Below are 23,884 nucleotides of genomic sequence, written 5' to 3'. Positions count from 1 at the left end.
TATATATCAAAAAATCTAAATGTTTGCCTATAATGACATCAAAGTAGAGACACCAGCTTGAAAGTGACTAATGAACATACCGTATGGTTGCAGACATGTCTATAATGTCCATGGATTGAGATGCACTCAGTACTGATATAAAATCTGATTAATATAATGTTAATCAGAGAAAAGGTGCATTCAATTATTGAATTTGAGGTTAAATGCACATGCTGTATGATCACCATCCCCTGGGAGCCCAAATGAAATGACGGCCCTGGTGATGATTACTACCAGGTTAATCTTGTCTCCAGACGCCTAGCATTTTGTGTAGCTAAGGCCTTGTTGTACACCCTGACCAAGCAGTGTGTCAGTAGCCTCTAGCTCAGGGGTCTTCAACGTTTTCAGGCCAAGGACCCCCTAGCTGAGAGAGAGATGAAGCAGGGACCCCCTGTACTATATTGTATAAAATTGTGTTTCAGATAAAAAAAATGTTTTTACTTAGTCTGCTCTTTTTCCCTCTACACCTATAGCCTCTTTGCTATCTGCTATTTTTGGCTAATGTTCCCCTCAGAAAAGGAATTCTAGCGTTCTAAGTGGTTAATGAAAAAAAAAAATCCTGTAGTAACTCTGAGGACCCGCTAGTTGTCCCGAACCCCCTGTTGAAGACCCCTGCTCTAGCTTATTCACTGAGTGAACCAAAGCCAACATTAGCAACGTATATATATCCTTTGTCAGTTTTATGCCCATTGTTTTGCCTTATTTGTCATAGGCTACTCTAGATAAATGAAGTGCTACCGGACGCTGACGCATTTCCAACCCACCAAAACAATGTATTCTAATTTCTAACTCTGTTCAGTGTGGCATTACAGACAGAAGTTATAGATAATGCATAATGTTGCAATTAGTTACTTCGTGGTCCTTTGTGCGATGACTAAAAGCTGTATGTACACAGTGGACCGTTACTATAGTCCATTTTTCACTCTGATCATTAAACACATGAAACTTTGCGTCCTCTGCAGCAATAAAGTGTTACAAAGACTCACGTCAGATCATGTCCCTTTTGAAACGGAGCTTGTGAACAGTGTTGCCAGATTTTGCGAGAGAAACTAGAAACCAGGTCTATGAAAACAAGCCCAAAATAAGCGACTAGGGCAGGCCAGTCAAACTTATTGTAATGTTGTTTTAGAGCTGTGGTTCTCAAACATTTTCATGTCAAGGACCCCCGAATTAAGATGTATTTGGCGACGGAACCCCATCTGAAAATATGTCATGCCCCCCATACAAGATTTGTGTTGTAAGATGTTTCAAAAACATTCCAGATTTAAATATTTCTTTTATCAAGATATTTCTGAAAATAGCAGATCTTCAAGCTCACCACGCGTTGCATCGCGACACGTTGTGAGCTTGTAGAGCTTGTATTTTCAAATAGCCGATGAATAGGGTTAAAGTGGTTAAACTGAAGCAAACCCCAACTTCCAATATTTGCAAGCGACTTCACAGGAAAGCAAGCCCATAATCGCTTATAATAAGCAGACTTGGCAACACTCCCTGTGAGTCATACAGTACATTAACATTTGTCAAGGTGATCCTACCTTGATAAGATCCATCTAATATGAAATTGTGTGCATGAGTTGCACATAAAAGTCTCAGTGGACCTCCTAATACAAGAAATTGTTTTCTGATAATGAAAGCTATGTTAATTACATTGTCGCCTATGTAAAACCCAGCAAGAGGACAAGAGTTGAACATTTGCAATTGCTATAAACCCCCTGCAGCACATCAGTTTAATTATGTGTACTGAAACTATGTTAAACTGCATCATCAAATAGAGTTGAATTGAATTCAATATATATTTTGTATCCTGCTATAAAATGAAAAAAAACGTTGTCTGTCTTGAACCTCGTTTTCTCCTCAGCGGGTTGGCCAATTCATCTGAACTTGAACGCGGCCAAAAAACTACTTTTTCTTTCAATTACACACCCCATGAAGCCTTGAATTCATGGAGACTTTTTGTTTTTTGTCGCATTCCTAAGCCAATAATTTGATGACTGGCGGAGACTCAAAGAGTCTGTTTATTAGCATTTTTTGTAAACGGTCCTCGCAGACTATGGGATCTGTAGTCGTGGTTGCGGTCCCATAGCCCGGATGGACAGTGGGTGGAAATGACGGGGTATGTATATTATGTATATTTTGATCTTATGCATTCGAAAGTCTTTGTTCTTGCCTTGAAAGACTCCGCAAGCCACATGAAAGGAAGCCAGGAGTTTCATAAGACAGGGTGATCAAATAGAATTTGAAAATGACTCCCCAGTTCCTTACGTGTATAAACACCCATGGGATTAGTCAATTATAGACTAGCTTTGCATTATGTGATAACGCTGTGCTGATGGCATTTTCTTTCTTCATAGTTGTGCTGGAATACAAGTCATTCTGCTGAAATCACTCCATTTGGTTCCCTAAATATCAATAATTTAGCTGGGAACACCCTGGGGGGGCACCCCGACTTTGAGAACCTCCGTTGTACAGCATCTTTGTTACCAGTGGTGGAAGTCAATTGCTTTACTTAAGTGAAAGAATCAATACTGCAATGTAGAAATACTCTGTTACAAGTCCGGAATTCAAAATTGACTTGAGTAAAAGTACAAAAGTATTGGCATCAAAATGTACTTAAAGTACGAAACGTAAAAGTACTCAAATAGAAAATAGCAGATCTACAAGCTCACAATGCGTCGCATCGCGACGCATTGTGGGCTTGTAGATCGGCTATTTTCAAATGGCCGAAACGAATACAGAGCTGAAGTGGTTAGTGTAGGTTTTGCAATAATAATAAAAATCTACAAAGTAACTAGTCACTAAAGTTTTCAAATACACGTAGTGGAGTAAAAGTATAATATTTGGATCCGAGATGTAGCGGAGTAGAAGTAAAAGTACTTGGAAACTGCAGTAACACTCCAGTAAAGAAAAAATACCTCAAAATTGTACTTAAAGGACGACTTCACCGATTTTCAAACTAATACTCATGATAAAATGGTACAATTTTTTTCTACTCTGTCTGTGTCTCAGAGGAGGGCTGTGGACAGTTCAGAGTCCCGTCTACCAGTGACATCATCAATGGGGAATCCAAGCTAATAGAAACTGCAGGCTTTCTATTCCTGGAAAGTTGCAATGCAATAAAAGAAGCCATTGTTCTCGTGTTAATAAAAATCTAAATAAAAAATGTGAAATCTTGTTGGAAAAACAAATCGTGCCTAACGATGATGTCACTGGTAGACGGGTTTCTGGACTGTCCACAGCCCTCCTATGAGACACAGACCAAGTAGAAAAAAATGGTACAATTTTATCATGAGTATTAGTGAGGACCAATTATATGAAGATTGTTGAAAGAGGTTGAAAAGCGGTGAAGTCGTCCTTTAAGTGCAGTAGCTACTCGAGTAAATGTACTTAGTTACTTTCCACCACTGATCGTCGTCGCGGCGATACTCACTCTATAATCGCTGGCGGTGACGTAGAAGATGGGCTGGAAGGCCAGCCAGATGATGCAGGTGGTGTACATGGTGAAGCCGATGAACTTGGCCTCGTTGAAGTTCTCGGGACACTTGCGGGTCTTGAAGGCGTAGACGGTGCAGAGGATGATGAGCACGCAGTTGTAGGTGAGCGACAGCAGCATGCTGGAGTCCTTGCTGTTGCACTTGAGGGTCACCACGTCCCGCCGGTCCGGGTTGACCTCCTTGCGGACCCCCGGCGTCTCCACCAGGAGCCACACCACGGCCACCAGCAGCTGGCAGGAGATCAGAGCCGCGCAGATGGCCACCTGGATGGATGGATAGATAGATAGATAGATAGATAGATAGATGGATCAGGGCTCAATACTAGTGTCTTTTCTGTTTTCTGCAGTGGTGGAAAAACAAATAGCAGATCTACAAGCTCACAACGCGTCGCATCGCGACGCGTTGTGAGCTTGTAGATCGGCTATTTTCAAATAGCCCATGTATAAGATAGTGCTAAAGTGGTTAATAGCCGATCTACAAGCTCACAACGCGTCACGTGACATATTGTGAGCTTGTAGATCTGCTATTTTTGCCCCCCCCCCCCCCCCAGAATATGGATGCTGGGGTTCAAGTGATTAGGTATAATATTGAGGTACTTTTACTTTACTTGACTACGTCCATTTTTCAGTGCGTGATACTTCTACTCCAATACATCTCAGAGACAGAGTTACTAGTTACTTTGTATTTTTACAAAACATTGCATTAACCAATTGAGCCGTGAATTATACTAGAGCAGATCTACAAGCTCACGTGTCACAATGTGAAGTGTTGTGAGCTTTTGTTATGCTACAAACAAATAAAAAATCTTGTGAAATGAGACTCATTCTGCATAATGAGTACTTTCACTTTTAGTACTTTAAAGGTAGGGTAAGTGATATTTTTGGGTATTTTTTTTTTTTGTTAAAAAAAAAGGTTAAAGTACTATATTCTGATATAGGGTGTTACTCTGATATAATAGTGATTCTGAGTAATCATTGCTACAGAGAGTTTGTTCGGTCAAAGGGGTCTCTCCAGCTCTTTAGTAAACAGAATATAGTACATTTTCAGGTAGGTGACGAAATTTAAGCCAATCAGGAGAGAGCACTGAAAATGCATTTTCTGTTTAACAAAGAGCTGGAGAGACATGGGAGACTCCTTTTACTGAACAACGCTCTATAGCAAAGAGTACCATCAGAATATAGAGCTATTTAACACTTATTTTAACAAAAGTAAATCACTTACCCTACCTTTAAGTATATAATGATGCCAATTACTTTTGTACTTTCACTCAAGTAACACATGGGACCTTGACTCGTAACACAGTTATTTCTTCACGCCACTGCACCTGGGATCCCGGGCTGATGAAGCGCGGCCGCTGGGCGCCGTCCTTGACGCCGCTGAAGATGCGAGCGATCCGATTGGTCTTGGTGAGCAGCGCCGAGTAGCACACGGCGAAGGACCCGCCCAGGCCGAGGCGACGCAGCGTGCACACCACCGTGGACGGCTTGATGATGTAGATGAACGTCATGCTGTAGCACATCAACACGCCCAGCAGCAGGATGTAGGAGAGCTCGCGTCCGCTGGCCTGCAGTTTACAATCACAATTCACACATTTAGGCACTGAGCACACACTCTTATATACAGTGACTTACAAGCTGTGGTGGAAACAACAAGGTAAACAGAAAAAGTGCTCCTCGGAGCCGGTTATTGTGGCCTCTAGGTGGCGCTACAATAGGCCAATGTGAAAAGGGTGCCATTTCTTCTTCGGCCTTTCGCGGCAATCGGACACTGCAATCATGATTTGAGGCATTTTGTTCCAAAAGGGTGTTTTGCTAAATTAGACCTGCTGGTGGCGCTATAACAGGCCAATGTGAAAAGGGTGGCATTTCTTCCTCGGCCTAGTGGGAATGTGCGTGCGAAACTTCACTGAAATTGCATGCTGCGTTCATGATTTGAGGCATTTTGTTCAAAACGAACCAATCCTGCAAACATTTGGAAGCCAATCTTAGGCAATCAGGATGGAATATGGGAAATCGGACAGATCTGTGTTGATCACATGACTATTAGAGATACTGTGTCCCGATGTGTGTGATGTTTGGACAAAATCTGTAGGAGTAGTATCAAAAAATGTCTCCTGGTGGCGCTATAACAGGCCAATCTGAAAGATTCGGGCCAGAGGTTCTGAATTGGCATCCAGGGAGTGTGTGTGCACAGTTTCGCAGCGACCGGGCCAACGGTGCCGGAGATTAGCTGCTCACAGACAGAAGGACGGACACACGGACGGACACACGGACGGACAGGGTGCAAAACATACTCTCTCGCCATGCCTTTCGGCCTGGCGGAGACAATAATAGAGGAAACGAGGATGGTAAACAAGGTAAACAATGAACCTGGCAACATTTAAACAACATGCTATCTACGGTAGATCACATGCTTAACATTCGGGGTCAAGAAAAACAGATCTAAGCGAAAGATCCGAACAAAAAAACATGACAGTTCTGACCTTCACCACGGGCGTGTCGTTGTTCTTGAAAAACACGGCGATCACCGCGAGGGTGCACAGGATCCCCAGGCAGGAGATGGTGACGGGCCCGATGGCCCAGGCGTCCTCCCAGCGGATGTACTCCTCGGGCAGGTCGTAGCAGCCCGTCAGGTTGGCCAGTGGCCACTGGCCGTAGCCACAGTCGGCGCAGGCAAACTCACCCTGCAAGGTACAGTAGGGTTGTCACAATCAAGACATCAAAGCATTGAATTACATCTTAATAATAATTAATGTGCGATTAAAGCACATTTTCAACCCTGTGGTTATTCCAAGATTAATGGAAACGACAGCCTTTCTCTTCCAGTGGTGGAAAGTAACTAAGTGCATGTATTCAAGTACTGTACTTAAGTCAAATTTGGAGGTATTTGTACTTTACTTGAGTATTTCCAATATCCAATACTTCTACTCCACTACATCTCAGAGGCAAATATTGTACTTTTACTCCACTGCAATTATTTGAAAACTTTAGTTACTAGTTACTTTGCAGATATAAATTATTACATTATAAAACATACATTAACCACTTTAGTCCTATCTTATACCTAGGCTATTTCGGCCTTTTAGTACTTTTACTTTTGGTACTTTAAGTACATTTTGATACCAATCATTTTGTACTTTAACTCAAGTACATTTTGAATTCCGGACTTTTACTCGTAACAGAGCGCTTCTACATTGCAGTATTGATACTTTTACTTAAAGTAAAACATTTGAGTACTTTCTCCACCACTGTTTAGGCTAGGGGTTCTCAAACTTTTTCATGTCAAGGACCCCCAAATTGACACTTATTACTCCGCGGACTCCCATTTGAAAAGATAAGCCAGGGACCCCAATAAGAGAAGGTTTTTACGGCTCTCTAGCAGTGATTCTCAACCATTTTAATTTCAAGGACATGCATTAGGCTACGGACCCCAATTTAATGGCATTTATACCTCTGGGACCCCAATTCATATTGTAAAATCTATGTTAATTTAACTCTGAGAGTGTACAAATGGAACCAAATGGACCCGTTAGGGTCCATTTGGTTCCATTTGTACACTCTCAGAGTTACAGACCCATAAGAGTCCATTTGGTTCCTGTCCATCATTTAGCTGGGGACCCCTAGGAACCTCCTCAAGTACCCCTATGGGTCCCCGGACCCCACTTTGAGAACCAATGGTTTAGGCTATACAGGCCTACCTGCAGGTACTGGTAGGGCTGGCAGGGGATGCAGATCCAGCAGCACACGTCTCCGGGCTGCATGCTCTTGATCTCGTTCTTCCTGCAGGGGTCGCTGCACTGCGAGGTGGGCGGCCGCAGCTCGCGCCAGCGGACCAGGCTGGTGTTCAGGGTGAGGTTCTGGGCCCAGTAGCCCACCTTCTTGTACGCGTACTTGCCGTCCTCCTTGTGGTAGTGGAAGATGTTGTAGCGGCCGATGCTGTCGCCGTGGGCGTCGAAGCGGACCATGTTGTCGGTGTCGCCGGGTCTGAACGGAGCTGGGAGGAAGCAAGATATAGCAACGTTGACAGAAGCTGCCATCAAGAGCTGTAGCGTTCGATTTATAAAAACAAAAGAACGTTTTCTTAACTATTGATGTCCCATATAGTTTGTTGTACAATCTGCAAGCTCACAATGTGTCACATTGTGATGCGTTGTGAGTTGGTAGATTGACGTTTCTTTTTTTATTTTAATTGAAAACATGGACATTTTTGAAACATTTTGAGACATTTTGAGAAATCTTGACAAATTGGGACAAATTGTGACAAATATCCCCAAAACAGGGATGCCAGGGTTAATGTGGTTAACATACAGTACATTCTTAACCAGAGGAGCAACGTGCAACCATAGTCAGTTGTCAACAAATGCACATTGACACACCTAAATCTAACACACCCGCTATTAATTTGATTTGCTGCATCTGCGTTGCTTCCATGACAGTGTTCTATAAGGTCAGTCTTATGCAGCAGGCCATGTTTTTTACAAAAGGAAATGCATGTATTTAATTCAGTCTAACAAGAAGCAAACATATCCCCACCCGTAACTAAGTACAACAATGATGAATGTCTCAATTTTATCAGACTGCGAAAATTACTGAACCAGAAAAATGAAAACACATGTTATTATTATTATTATTATTATTATTATTAATATTATTTGTTTTTTTTTACCTGCAGAAACACACCCTCTTGCTCTATTTTGAGTGTTTTCACTCTTTCTTTTCGTAGACGGGGAGGTTTTTGGGCCACCAAAATAAACAGTGAAAACATCAAAATACAGCGAGAGGGAAATGTGTTTCTGCAGGTAAACACCACCACACTACTCCGGTGGCTGATAACTGCTGACCTGGAGGGAAATTATTGGTCCAAAAAAACAACAACATTTGCATAATTACATAGTAAAACTTTAAACACTGGTCTAATGTTTGCCTTCATTACTTGTCTCACCTTCAAACTTGGTCTTCAGTATGAACTCCTTGTAGAATCTCTTTCCGTTGCCAGGCTTCATGGCGTCACACACTCCGGACGTGTTGGAGCACACGGCCTGCCTCATGTTGTGCAGGCCGTACGCCATGGCGTACACGGCGTTCACCACGAACATGATCTTAGACTCCGGCTCAAAGGTGCCGTCCCGCAGGCTACGCTCACTGCAGCCATGCTCCTCCAGACTGCAAGGCAAGGCAAGGCACAGTTATTGGTATAGCAGTGGTTCTGACATACGTTTTCACCACCCTAACTCTGAGAGTGTACAAATGACACCAAACGGACCCGTAACCAGGGTTGCCAGATCTGCTCATTATAATTTCCCCGCAAGATTTTATTTGAAAAAAGCTAAATAGAAAAAATAATAATAAAAAAAAAAAATTAAACATTAGACAGTACAATTACAGTACAGAAGAATAAAAAGAAATCTCAATAAAAGGCAGTGGCAAACAGAACAGTTTTTTTTTGCACACCTGCAGCCAAACCGGCGCTCCCAGAACTCCTTGAACCACGGGTTTCTCGTGTTGGTGTGCGGAGTCAGTTTGGTGAAGTAGTCCTCGAACTCCCTGATGGGATAGGAGGCCAGCTCGATGGTGAAGGCCCCGTTCGCCGCCGCCTCGCTGCCCCTCACCATGCTCTCCTGCGCGCCCCAGCCGTCGCTCGCCACCCAGGTGAAGGTGACGTTCATTCGGGTGGCGGCCACCAGGAGCTCGCGCGCGTCCTCGCTGCGCGTGAACAGGATGACCACCTTGGCGTTGGACTTCTGCTGCAGCGAGCGGATCACGTTCTCATATCCCTGCCGGTTCATGGAGCGGCTCACCTTGAAATATAGAAATGATTTTAAAATGTTTACTCTTTTCTTTTGCCCATCCACTTGGATGAGGCAGCGCATACTCCCTTTTCACCGCTTCCCACTTCTTCTCATGTTCCTGGCCCCAGCCGTAATGAGCTGCAGTACCTATGATTGGCCAGCATGTCCAATGCGCTTCACCGCTCCCTCTTGGTTCTGGGGGCTCGGTTAAAGTGCATGTCACTTATACTGTAGGCTTGAATGCAGCCTGACAGTGGGTCGGGGGTTCGATTTCCGAGCCCGACGACCTTTGCTCCGTTTCCTGTCTATCTCAATTATTCTGGTCAAATAAAGGCCTAAAATATCTTTAATTAAAGAGTGACCCTTGTAAGTCACTCTGGATAAGAGCGTCTGCAAAAAGCCAACATTTTTATTGTTAATTGATCTGCTAACTAATATTTTGCCCCCTGCATGCTCACTTTGCTATGAATTGTGAACTTGTAGATCGCCTATTATTTTTTAAAGCCTTTCGCTTTTAATTACATGCCAAAAGGGGGATCGATCATTAATCAATAATTGTATCAAATTATAATATAATTAATAATCAAACTAAATCAATTAGTTTGATTAACTGTTACATTCCTAGAAAGCACTTTGGGCCAACTGCTGTAGTTCATAAATGTGCTGTATAAATAAAGATAAAGACTTGGCTCACCTTGGCCGAAGTGGCGATACAGATCTGGCGAGTGCGGGCTTCCTGTTGGAAGGCATCGATGCCGGTCTCACCGTAGTCCCCCTCGGATGCTACGGTCGACACATAGGTCCAGTTGAAGTAGCGCAGGATCTCAGCCATGGCCTTGGCCTGGTAGAAGTCGGGAGGCACGGTGCGAGCAAAGTAGTCATAGCGCGTCTTATCGCTGAGCTTAGCACTGGTGGAGGCGTAGCTGATCTGAGGGATCTGGAACAGGCGGAGGAGGTTGGCCACCTGGAGAAAGATATGGTACTTTAGTGTCCAAAGAAAGCATTGAATGACATGCATATCACAATAAAGCCTCTTGAGGGTAATGTTGAATGACCATTATTAGCAAAAACGCAAGTACAAGTAGCCTAATTGTGATATAAAAATCTAATCATGTGGATCTCGGGATCCACTTAGGATGTATGACCAGAGCCTGTTAACTTCCATTATAAAATTTGTATCAGTGGTGGAAAAAGTACACATTTTTTTTACTTAAGTAAAAGTATCAACACTGGAAAAATACTAATATAAGCCCGGAATTCAAAATGTACTTGAGCAAAAGTAGAACATACTCATTGTGCAGAATGTCCCATTTCACAAGTTTTCAAATGTATAAAAATCATTTGAAAATACCAGATCTACTGCAGATCGTGAGCTTAGATCGGCTATTTTCAAATGGCCGAAATGTATAGGCCTGAAGAGAGTAACGTATGTTTTGTAATAATAATCAAAATCTACAAAGTAACTAGTAACTAAAGTTTTCAAATAATTGTAGTGGAGTAAAAGTACAATATTTGCCTCTGAGATGTAGTGGAGTAGAAGTAAAAGTGCTGAAAATTGGAAATACTCCAGTAAAGTAAAAATACCTCAAAATTGTACTTAAGTACTAAATGTACTTAGTTACTTTACACCACTGAGTATAATATGAAAACAACTTATTTCTGTGGCCTATAGGCGATGTGCACACGAAATGTGGGGATGATTGATCCAACAGTTCTTGGACACACACACACACACACACACACACACACACACACACACACACACACACACACACAGACAGACAGACAGACAGACAGACAGACAGACAGACAGACAGACAGACAGACAGACAGACAGACAGACAGACACACAGGCACATCTCACAGACGTTCTTAGATATCTGGCTAGACACCTTCAGACCCACGCTGTGAAAAAATAGAATGGCAAGCTTGTACGTTACGGGCGGCATCAACAAACCTGCAAATAGTGATGAAATGCCCTGTAACATTCCCTCCCCTATGAATCATTTCAATCACATTAATCCAGATGTGATCCTGTCAGGCAGAAACCTTGTATCTCCATGCATATTTCAACTTTTTATGTTTTTTCTCCCGTAAATGAATGCCCTACTTCATCATACTACAGTGTCGCTCAAAAAGTAGTGAAAATAGATTTATAAGCGCACAACGTCATCGCGACGAGACGCATTGTGAGCTTGTAAGTCAGCTATTTTCACTATATTCTTTTCATAATAATAGGAAAGGAATTGTTTTGGAGTGTTTTGGACGGTTGGTTTCTAGGCCTGTCACAAATATTACATAATCTTCTCATCGCACTTATTTGATATAATCGATATAATTTTTGCATAATCGTCATAATAATCGTCTCCATGTTGAAAAATGTCCACATATTTTTCAAATATTGAAAAGAAAAAAAGAGAAATAGCAGATCTACAAGCTTACAACGCGTCACTTTGTGACGCGTTGTAAGCTTGTAGATCAGCTATTTCTGCTATTTTCAAATGTATAAAATTATGAAATATGTCAATAATGTCTTTGTATATTTGAGTTATTTGTCATACCTGCCCTGTGCAATCTTTGATTACGAAGCCTAAAAGGCAAACAGAAATGTATTTTGTATTCACATGTTCCAACGTTCAATGCCAAACACACAATTAAATCGTCAATCGCAATTATTTGTGTGACAATCAAAATGTGTAATCGTGAACAGCCCTATTGGTTTCCACCCAACAGTGACGATATGTCAGTCTCTCAAGCTTAACTCTCTGTTCAACCTGCAGGCCAATCTGATTTGTTTCTCCAACCTGATGTTTGGGACTGACTGTCCACACTGTTATTTCCAAGTGATCAGATCGTCCACATATCTGCATTTTATTGTCGTGGTAACGATGTGACGACATATGCGTGAGTAACTTATACTCTGTTGTGTCGCTCACCGGAAATAGCAGATCTACAAGCTTGCGATGCATTGCGATGTGACATGCTAATGACAAAATACTTCAAAATTGTACTTACGTACAATACTTGAGTAAATGTACTTAGCTACTTTCCACCACTGCAAACCACCATTGCTATCTGACCTGCATCCACTCAAGCAGAGCGCTAACTGTCCGTCAGACGCCTTGGGCGCCCGTGCACCTCCAAGCACCTCTCATCTCACATCACACACTATCTGTTTATCCTCCTGTCAAACGCTCACTGCACCAGCAGCAACTAAGCGCCACAGAATCCCTCCACTGACTGAGACACTTACCACTTAACCCATTATGACATCTGTGTGTCATTTTGAGATTTATGAGATTTATTTGGCTATTCAAAAATAGCAGATCTACAAGCTCATAGCGCGGCACTCGGTGTCGCGCTATTAGCTTGTAGATCTGCTTTTTTTTTTACAACGCGACGCGTTGTAAGCTTGTAGATCGGCTATTTTCAGCATGCAACCAAGTGTAAAATCAGCCATTACGACGCCATTAAGGAACCGCCAAAATACATTTTAGTCGACTAAATCAACTGTAGATTTAGTCGACTATAATCTCATGATATTTAGTCGACTAAAACTAGACAGAAACTAAAACATTTCAGATGACTAAAACTAAATATGACTAAAACTAAATGTAATTTTATTCAAAAGACTATGACTAAAACTAAATCAAAATTTGCTGTCAAAATCAACACTGTTGAACGGGAGGGGTATAGGACGAAGGTGCTTCGACTGCAAGAAACGGTCACTGGATTTGCTCACATAATACAGTATTATAGCAATTCTTTTCATGTTAGTAATACAAAAAAATACAAGTCATTTATCACGATATTTCCCAGGTCCTATCTCGAGCATTTCAAGATAGCGGTAATTTCCCATGATGCATCAGTGTATGCATACTTCCTGCCTCAGGCGTTCTGTGGGCTCCCCAACCAAACACACATCCCTGTGGATCTAATTGTGACCGTACCTTGGTAAATCCTGTTACGATTCCCATTGCTTTCTCCATCCCACTCGTTTCCACCCAGGAGAATTATTAACCGTTGCTGTCGATCCATTTGGTGATCTTCTTCATGCATATTGCATGTGTGCTCCATGATGATTGTGTGGTCCGAAGTGCAAGCCCTCTTTGTCTCTCCCCTCAGGACACTCCCACATTCATTTACACCAATGATTCTCAACTTTTTAAATTTAAAATATGTTAACTCATTTACTGCCAAAAACGACTAAAACAACTTTTTCCCATAGGCCCAGACTGCCAAGAACGACTAAAATGACTTTTTGAACGTTTTAGTTTTTTCTTTTTTTAAATACAATTTAATATATATATATATATATATATATATATATATATATATATATATATATATAATTTTTTTTTTTTTTGGCCCACAGAACCATTTTTTGAAGATTTAGACTCCTATCCACTTCCTGGTTAACTTATTACTTAAAAAGCCTGCATCTCTGTGTATTTTTGCCGAAATATGTTATTTTTAACGGTGTATATAAACAAACGTGATGACATTTTTTTTATTTATGGAAGCACAGTGATACCCTCCGTGATTAGCAACCACCAGGGGATCGATCATACTGTAGATAAATATTTTTTTGGGGGAAAAAAAGAGAATCGCTGGCAGTGGGCAAACGCAGCCAGAAATAAGTCTGGCAGTGAATGAGTGGTATGATATGCATTAGGCCACAAACCCCCATTTGATAAATGTGTTAACTTCTGGAACCCCAGTCTACACTGTAAATTCCTCTGTGTTAATGTAACCCTCTGGGCCCTACAGTATATTCCACTGCAGTGGTGGAAAAAGTACTTGCATGTTTTACTTAAGTAAAAGTATCAATACTGCAATGTAGATTATACTCTGTTACAAGTAGAAGTCCGGAATTCAAAATGTACTTGAGTAAAAGTACAAAGGTATTGGCATCAAAATATACTTAAAGTACCAAAAGTAAAAGTAGTATTGTTTGAAAATAGCCGATCTACAAGCTCACAACGCGTCGTGATGCGACGCGTTGTGAGCTTGTAGAACGGCTATTTTCAAATAGCCTAGGTATAAAACAGGGCAAAAGTGGTTAATGTATGTTTTATAATGTAATCATTTATATCTGAAAAGTAACAAGTAACTAAAGTTTTCAAATAATTGTACTGGAGTAAACGTACAATATTTGCCTCTGAGATGTAGTGGAGTAGAAGTAAAAGTATAGACAATTGGAAATAGTCCAGTAAAGCAAAAGTGCCTCAACATTGTGCTTACGTACAGTACTTGAGTAAAGGTACTTAGTTACTTCACACCACTGTCATATACTATGACACAAGTTGATTCAGATACCACCGAAGTGGGAACTCCAAAATACCAAACTCCAAAATAAAGGACGCAAGACTGGCTCAGATAATCATTCTTGTTTATTGGGAAGCGTTCCCAATAAACAAGAATGATTATCTGAGCCAGTCTTGCATCCTTTATTTTGGATTGCCGCTTTTTCCACTCCGGTGGTACTGAATCTAATTATATTTATAGCTGAGCACCCACTGCCTAAACAGAAAGGCATCCAGAGGAAGTCTTTTTTTCACCTGCTTTTTTTCCCGTATCTATAATTACAAGTTGTTAACCACTTAAACCCTTTAGACTTAGTAAACTGGGCCTGAGTTATCTCTGTACTTGGACCACTTTTTTTCTGTCCACACCAAATCTCTTTGCCAAACATAGCAGATCTACAAGCTCACAACGCGTCACGTTATGACACGTTGTGAGCTTGTAGATCTGCTATGTTTGGCTGATGTTCCCTCCAGAATATGGATGCTGGGGTTCAAGTGGTTAATATAATAACACAAAAACTGTACATATATACGGTGAGATTTTATCCGGCCGCTGGGTGTCCCTTAATTGAATTTCAGGTAGTTGACAACCCTCTACACCATGGTGCCTCCCATGTTGTCTACATGCCAAACGCTCTTGCGCCTATTTAGTGTCTGAACCCATTCAATACGCATCTACAAATGTCTTCTAAATCCTAACTGAATCCTAACTGAAAAACGTATGTTGCTACTCAGTGGTGCTCAAACTTTTTCAGGTCAAGGACCCCCAAAATGACACGTATTTGGCCGCCGACCCCATCTCAAAATATTTAGTTCCAGGGACCCCACAGAAGCAAAGATTTGAGATGCAAATGTTCGCTGAAAAAATATATATATTCAAAGAATTCCACACATGTTCACGATTTTTCCAAAGAAATGGCAGATCTACATATATGTATATCTGCTATTTTTGAATAGCCAAAGTATAAAATAATGGTTATAACTGAATCTTACCAGTCACTGTTCTTATCAGCCAGAGCAGTGACAGGCAGCACAGGAGTTTCCTTATTATTTACTCACTATATAGACAGTGCATCACTCAGTGACAGCGCAGGTAGGTGTTTCCTTACTATTTACTCACTATTTATTTATAGACATTGCATCACTCAACGCATCAACAGGTCACCCTCAAATCCAGGGCTCCTGACGCACGGAGCAGGCAGCCATCCATCACGCTTTAATAAGTGGTTTAATAACAACCTATAACTGAGAGTGATCATATTTATTCCCCAAATCACAAATTCCCCAAATCCCCAAATCAAAACCTCTATTATGGTCTCTGTCGGGTAGAATTTTTTTTGCAAAAGTAGCAGATCTACAAGCTCAAAACGAGACGCTTCGCACCGCGAATTTGGAGTATATAGCCAATTATTTTGTACCCCTTTTTCTCTCCAATTTAGTCGTTACGCCAATTGATTTCTCCCCCCACACATTTCTGTGTTGTCACTGCCGTCGTATCCTACTGACTCGCCAGCCAGTGAGGAGCCCCCACCAGGAGGACGTAGAGCCTTCGTCCTACTCCTCCCGCCCAACACTCCCTGCTGACAGATGCCGCCCCAGCCCTTAGGCGTACGTGCAATGACCGATATCACCCTCCCCGCCCCGGCTTCCCTCCCCCGAACACGGGGGAACACCAACTTGTGTCCGTGTAGTAGACACTCGACAAAGCCGGATGCACCACGATGGTTTCGAACCCACAACCTCCTCCGTGGTGGTTAGATCTACAGATCTACAAGCTCATAGCGCGGCATTCGGTGCCGCGCTATGAGCTTGTATATCTGCTATTTTTGAATAGCCAAAGAAATCTAAAGTGACACAGATGCGTTCCAGGTCTTAATGGGTCAATACTTTTGTGCGACGCTGTAGTATAGTATCAAGTAAGGTATTAATTTGCGAACAAACGCAAGTTAAAATATGGAGATAAGAGGTTTCTGCAGCTGTTTTTTCTCTACTCTCTGACAGTTCGTAAAAACGTTGTTAGAAATGTGAGTAAACCTGTTCTGGCTTCTGCCTGTGTTTTTATGAGCTATCCTCACAATTCTTACTTGCCAGCTCCTGTGGGGTTTTGATCCATTTTAGTTTGTATTTCTTTTACCTGCCCTTTTGGACCGTGTGCCGGCTCAATAAAAAAGCCTTTTGGTGTGCACATGGGGTCCCACTCTCCACTCACATCCTGACAGAACCTACACTTTATATCTGTCAACAGAGCACTGAGGGACCGGCGCTGGTGGAAGAAGTAGCCTATACTCAGATTCAATTTTCTTAAGTAAAATTAATACCGCAATATAGAAATACTGTTACAAGTACAAGTCCCATATTCAAAGTTCTACTTGAGTAAAAGTATATAAGTATTAGCATCATCATATACAAATAGTAACAAATTACAGTACTCATTAAACTTAAATGACAGTACTCACACTCACTGTTTGTTTTTCAAAATGTGTCAAATCTATTCAAGAATAGCAGATCTGAGCTAATAGATCGGCTGTTTTCAAATAGCTGACATATAAAAGTGGTGAATGTATGTTTAGTAATAATAATCTAAATTCACAAAGGACACAAAATAATTGTAGTGGAGTAAAAAGTACAATATTTGCCTCTGAGATGGAAATATAAATGATTGAAAAATGGAAATACTCAAGTAAAGTAAAAGTAAAAAAAAAATTGCACTCAAGTACAGTACTTGAGTAAATGTACTTAATTTACACACGCCTGATTTATATTTCGTCTTACGACGGTGTCGCGCACCGAAAATAGCTTGTGTGTAGATCTGCTGTTTTGGGTGAATAGATAAGGCATGACATCTGTGTCCTTGAAGAGATGCCGTCTGCCAGTTTAACTCATCAAACCGTTTGTCGTTTCCTCGCAACATCCCGGCCTTGAGGGACACATTAAGGACAGCATGCGTGTGTGAAACTGAGCATATGTAAGACGGGCTTAAGTGGAACATTTTGGGGCCGGGAATTAGCCCGGTTAGAAATGTGAAACGCATGAGCTTGTAGATCTGCTATTTTTGGAAAAATCGTGAAAGTTTGTGCAAATCTTTTGAATAATACATATTTTTTAAGCGAACATTTTAAACTCAAATCCTTGCTTGTCTTTTAAATCCTACAGTTTTTTTTGAAAGACGTATATTTCTATATCAGTGGTTCTCAAACTTCTTCATGTTAAGCACTCCCAAAATTATATATATTTGGTCGTGGGCCCCCATCTCAAAATATGTTGTAACCGGGACCCTCAGAAGCAAAGATATTTGTAAAAAATGCTCCCTTTAAAAATATGTATTTTCAAATATTTGCATGACTATCACGATAAAAAAATAGCACTCGTATCTGCTTGTATATCTGCTATCTTTGAATTTTGACCACACGGAATTGAAAATCTGTATGTGGTCACACAGATGCGTTTCCGGTCTTAATGCGTTAATATGTACTTGTCGTACGCCAGTGTCACGCTGCAAAAACAGCCGATCTACAAGCTCACAAGGCCATGTTCTCATTAAGCCAGTCTGACAGGTCTATTTCAGAAATGGTCCACAGAAATGAGCCTGCAGTGAAAACAGCTACGAGCCACTAGCTCTGGAGGGGAAACTGAGTCAGTATGATGCGTTTAGACAAGCGCCATTCACCCGTTATTAGTCCTTTGCAATATCCCTTCTGTGGATCTCATCATCACAAAGAATACATCCACTGATGGAAAACATGGTTTACTTATACAGTCATGTAAAGTAACTACGTACATTTACTCAAGTACTGTACTTAAGTACAATTTTGTGGTATTTGTACTTTACGTGAGTATTTCCAATTTCCAATACTTTCACTTCTATTCCACTAGATCTCAGAGGCAAATATTGTACTTTTACTATTATTTACTATTACTTTGCAGATATAAATGATTACATAATAAAACATACATTAACCACTTTAGCCCTATTTTATACCTAGGCTATTTGAAAGCAGATCTACGAGCTCAAAACGTGTTGCATTGTGACGCGTTCAAAATTGCTTGTAGATCTGCTATTTTCATTGCTTTTGTGCGACACTCGTGTATAATGAAGTAGGGCATGAATTTACGAAAAAAAAACATAACATGTTGGAATATGGAGATGTGAGGTTTCTGCCCAACAGCAACGATAGGCAAGGTCATAGTCTATTCCTTCTTTTCAGACAGACAGACAGACGATCATCAGCAGAGTCTTGGAGAAGCGCTGCATACCTCTCAGGGTAGGACTGGAGCATAGGACAGAACCAGTCTGTCCTATGCACCATCTCTGTCTGTCTCTGTCTCTGTGTCCACTTCAGCCCTATATACATTTCAGCCATTTGAAAATGGCGCATTGTGAGCTTGTAGATCGGCTATTTTCAAATGATTTTTTAAACGTTTGAAATGAATGGGACAAATGATACTTTTACTTGAAGGCATATACATATATATATATATTATACATATATTTTTGAATGATTATTTTATTTGAAAGTGAAATATCCCTTTAAGTAATAAAATGTTTTTCCCACACTGCGCTCACTCATCTCGCTCAGACTAATTGCTAGGAAACAAGCAGCTCAACAGGCACTGCTGAGGGAGGGTGTATAGTGTTGTTTATTGTATATTGCATGTGCACACTTTTTATTCATTTACTTTCTCTCTCGCCAACTTACCGATGGTGTTCCTTTGACTGTGATATCCATCGTGCTGTATGATCTGCAGTTATTTATTTTTCTTGCCCTGCAATCTGTATGTTTTTTTAAACGGCTGTATATACTGTCCTTGGCGACTCAATTTCCCGTAAAGGTCTTATCTGATCTTATCTTATCATCAGAACTAGTATTTCGGGGGGGAGACAAGGCCGGTGTTCCCTCAGCTGAGCTTACGCTGGGTGTAGCTGTGACTCGTGTGTCTGTGTCTCTTTCAACATGGAAAATCCATCTATACAGTATGTCCCTGAGGACCCTGTGTGATAACCTGTACAGTACAGTATAGATATACGGTAAATGACATGCACAGTGAAACCCCCCACCATGTAATACTGTATACTCCCATGCATCTCTGTGTGTCTGGGATGCATGCGATTCATAATGCATTGAATGCATGTAGATTCTTAGCCCTTTTTTTCTTTTCCATTTCAGGGACCCCCAGTTTGATATGCACTTGGCCACGGACCCCCGATTTGATGCAATGTTTTAGGCCTATCTCTCGGACCCCCAATCTACACTGGGAAGTCATCAGTGATTAGCAAGCAAGCAACGACACATGGACAGAGCTTCATTTTATGTAACCACTTATTCAAAAACCTTCACAAATATGACAAGTCCTTGTATCAGAGAACATTAAAAAATAGATGCACAGTTGGAGGCCTTTTTATTTCATCATTTGATGCCATATGCAGTATGTGTTTTCATTGAAATGTGTTCTAAATCAGTCCAAATACACATTAACGTGTTTATGACATGCAAGCAGGTACCAAAGCCTCATGCTGCTGTAGCTACTGACTGCATATTGATAGAGCTAGTGATGGCATCCATTGATGAAATGCAGGTACGAGGTTGTATTTTCCATGAAACATAGAGTTTAATCAAGTATTCCAGCTGATATAGAATCAACTTAAATATCGCTGCTGCAGTTGTATCTCCACGTTTCAAATGTTTAATCATACAAGAGCGTCACACAAAAGTAGTGGAAATAGTCGATCTTGTAGATCGGCTATTCTTTGGTGGAGCGACTTGGCGTAGAGCAAGGGCAAATCATAAATAAAATGCTTTCACAGGCTACACTTAAAAAAAGAAAAGAGAAAGAAATGAGTTAATGGGAACATTTTTCTTTTTGCAGTTTTCACTGTGACCCCTATTGTCACCTTCCTGTGACAATCGGGGTATTTAAGTGGTTTACGGACGACCATTTTCAACCTATCTTCATATAATTGGTCTTCACTAATGCCCATTATAATATGGTATAAGAAATCCGCCTACCAGTGACATCATCGATGGGGAATCTGTCCACAGACCTCCTCTGAGACACAGACCGAGTAGACAAAAATGGCACCATTTTATAATGAGCATTAGTGTGGACCAATTATATGAAGATTGGTTGAAGGTTGAAAAGTCGTCCTTTAAGGAAATCACAGATTCAGTGTGTGCAGATGTGATCCCTTCAGGCTAATAGAAATACCGTATAAAAGCAGTAGGAATGAGAAATAATGAAAACTGTGAAGGAATGGCTCTTTTATAATGTCGCGGCAGAAACCTCAATTTTACATTTTTTGAATGTTTTTTCATAAATGAATGCCCTACTTCATCATACAAGAGTGTGACACAAAGTAGTGAAAATAGCGTATTATTATAGCGGAGTATTTTAAATAATAATAAAAAAAGGAACGGTTTTGGACATTTCCACCCAACAGTGGCGATATCCAAAAACAGTGAAATAAAGTACCTCCCGATATAAGAAATATCAAAACAACCTGAAATCTCATCTCACTACAGCAGAAGTGGCATCATGAATGTTGACTGCGTTATTTGTGTGGTAGTACGTTTACTGAAGCTTATACTTTACTTGACAATTTCCATTTTTCTGTCATTTATATCTCCACTACATCATGCTCTACTACAATTATTTGACAGCTTAATAGTTGCAAGTTGTTTAGCAGATTTGCATTAGCATTACAAAACACACATTAACCAATTAAGCCCTATCTTATACATCGGCTATTCGAAAATAGCTGATCTTCAAGTTCACACACCAAAACTGCAGAGCTTGCAGATCACCTATTTTTGAATGGGGCATTCTGCATAATGAGTACTTTGGCTTTTGGTAGGCCTACTACTTTAAGTATCTTGATGCCAGTACTTTTATTTATTTCAAGTAAACATTTGAATGCAGGCCCTATGCTTGTAACAGAGTACTCCGTCCACCACTGAAAATCCCCTGTAATCTCATGCTGCTAACAGAAGTGGCATGAAGAGTGTCGAGTGCATTATTGGTGTGGAGAAACTTGCAAGCAATGTGCTGCTGCAGGCGCGTGGATTAAAGGCTCTCGTGCCAGCATAGAATATGAGAACATCTTGCATTGTGTCTGTGATGTGATGGATTTGACAGACTGTCCGGCGGATTCTCCTGCGTTAAAAATAGAATTACACAGTCTTCACATTGTGCAGAGCTCTGTCTCTCAGCAATCATTCTTGGTGAAGCAAGTTGCTTAAGGGATTCCATCGTCGCTACAGGCAAGCCTGAACACTGGTACTGTCATGCCTGAAGCGTGAATCGTTTAATAAGGTTTGGTTTCGAACAGATCAATGCCCACATTGCATGACGATCAATAGAATGTTCTGCATTTCTATAGCGCCTTTATCCAAAGTGTTCACAATGAGTGCAACATTCGCCCATTCACAGACACCCATTCACACACACACACACACACACACACACACACACACACACACACACACACGCGCGCGCGCACACGCACACGCACACGCACACGCGCACACGCACACGCACACGCACACACGCGCGCGCACACGCACACACACGCACCCGCACACACAGCAGAGCATGCACTTCAATACATCTCATTCAGTGGCTATAGTCAATCGGAAGATGATTGTATTTACAAATTGACTGATACAAATATATACAGTTTATTGCTAATTACTACTTTGTGAAAGATTGTGAGTAACACTCTTCTCATAGGCCTGCTCTGATTCAGAACAGCAACAAACAGAAAGGCGAGGACAGCCTCACATTTCCAACGAGCAGCATCAAACTAGAAGGTCATGTACGCAGATATGTGTTGCATATGGAAGAGGGTTAATATTGTATGGACCCGGTATGGGTGATGATAATTCATAATTAATGACAGCGTATGTGAGCAGTGTTGATCTGCCAGTACCTATGTTGTTATTTATTTATGTGTCTATCTATCTATCTATCTATCTATCGTATCTATCGTATCTATCCATCTATCCATCTATCCATCTATCCATCCATCCATCCATCCATCCATATCTATCTCTCTATCTCTCTATCTATCCATCTATCCATCTATCCATCTATCCATCTATCCATCTATCCATCTATCCATCTATCTATCTATCCTCATGTGGAAAAAACAAACACTTCCTCCCACAACAGCAGCGCCCACCGCCAGCGTGACCTTTAGGGCCCTTCTAGAGTTGAAGAATGCATGTGTGAACAAAGTTGTTTGTGCTTTATCAGTTCCACAAAGCTTTGAAACACCTCTCTGGAGCATTGCAGTGGTATTTGTGGAGGAAACAAAGCCCGAATCCATTTTTTTCAGTTATAGGAGTTATAGGAAAAATACTCCATGTCAAGCAATCTCTCTCTTCTTACTATCATATTCAGGAAAAAAAAAACACATGGTTCTAGAAAACAAAAAAACAAAAAAAAGTGATAATTTATTCTGTGACTCCCGTGAAGGAAGAAGGAGAAATCAACACCAAAGATAATGGTCGCTGTAGGGTGGAAACATTGTCTGGACATTTTTTTTCAGGAAATGGGAAAAATAACCTGCGTTCCAATGGATCCAATGTAGTTATTATTTAGTCACAAGCTACGTTTCACTGGTTCAATATTTATAAAACCCACATGATGGGTGACATCAACACACTTGACCACTTTGACTTTCAGAAATATTCAGAAATAGTGAAAATAGCAGATCTACAAGTTCACTGCACTGGGCTGTGTTAGTAGATCGACTATTTTCGCTACTTTTGCACGGCACTCCTGTACGACAAAGTAGGGCATTCATTTATGAAAAAAAATCAAATAAATTGAAATACGGAGATACAAGATTCTTTGACCGGCAGCGGCGATACAGGATTAAAAGACAGACCCTGCTGGAGATCGATTGGCTGGCGTTATTAATGACCGGGCATTGGTCACGACGTCGGGCAAAACTCCCAGTTTCCCACAGTCTCCCCCTCGTTTTCTAAATGGCATTCAGCTGCGCTTAATTAGTGAGCTGAGCTGCATTTTGACAATGTGCAAAAAAAAAAGAAAAAAGGAGAAAGTCTGTTTGAAAATAGCAGGTTCGAGCAGAAGGCGAGACCCCCTCTCGCTGTCAGATATCACACAATAAAGTTCACACCACAAGAGGTTTTTTGTCTCTCTCTCTCTCTCTCTTACTCAGAGAGAACAAATAGATTGAACCTTTTTTTCATTGCTCTGTGAAACACAATATGTGAGCAAACTTAATAAAGCACTGC

General features: G+C 41.0%; 1 protein-coding gene and 1 long non-coding RNA gene across 5 annotated transcripts in view; one reads left to right on the top strand and one right to left on the bottom strand.

The window, feature by feature from the left end:
• The window catches only part of LOC311049671, a 331,395-nt gene that overhangs the window by 191,279 nt on the left and 116,232 nt on the right, over window positions 1-23,884 (top strand). The gene's annotated exons all lie outside the window — the stretch shown is intronic.
• Window positions 1-23,884, bottom strand: part of grm2b (glutamate receptor, metabotropic 2b) — a gene marked incomplete at its 3' end in the record, with an annotated part of 50,741 nt that overhangs the window by 14,279 nt on the left and 12,578 nt on the right. For all 4 annotated transcript variants that reach the window (XM_084063408.1, XM_084063407.1, XM_084063409.1 and 1 more), the window contains exons 3-9: window positions 10,013-10,282; window positions 8,981-9,327; window positions 8,472-8,692; window positions 7,228-7,523; window positions 6,013-6,213; window positions 4,855-5,094; window positions 3,467-3,793 (exon numbers count right to left, since the gene is read on the bottom strand). In XM_084063408.1, coding sequence (XP_083919534.1) covers window positions 3,467-3,793; window positions 4,855-5,094; window positions 6,013-6,213; window positions 7,228-7,523; window positions 8,472-8,692; window positions 8,981-9,327; window positions 10,013-10,282 — 1,902 coding nt within the window. The remainder of the gene's footprint in view (window positions 1-3,466; window positions 3,794-4,854; window positions 5,095-6,012; window positions 6,214-7,227; window positions 7,524-8,471; window positions 8,693-8,980; window positions 9,328-10,012; window positions 10,283-23,884) is intronic.

The sequence above is a fragment of the Gymnoscopelus microlampas genome (genome assembly GCF_963454915.1).
Source record: "Gymnoscopelus microlampas genome assembly, chromosome: 7".
Taxonomy (NCBI): Eukaryota; Metazoa; Chordata; class Actinopteri; order Myctophiformes; family Myctophidae; genus Gymnoscopelus; species Gymnoscopelus microlampas.
The sequence above is the reverse complement of the archived record's forward strand: the minus strand, read 5'-3'. Positions and strand labels throughout refer to the sequence as shown.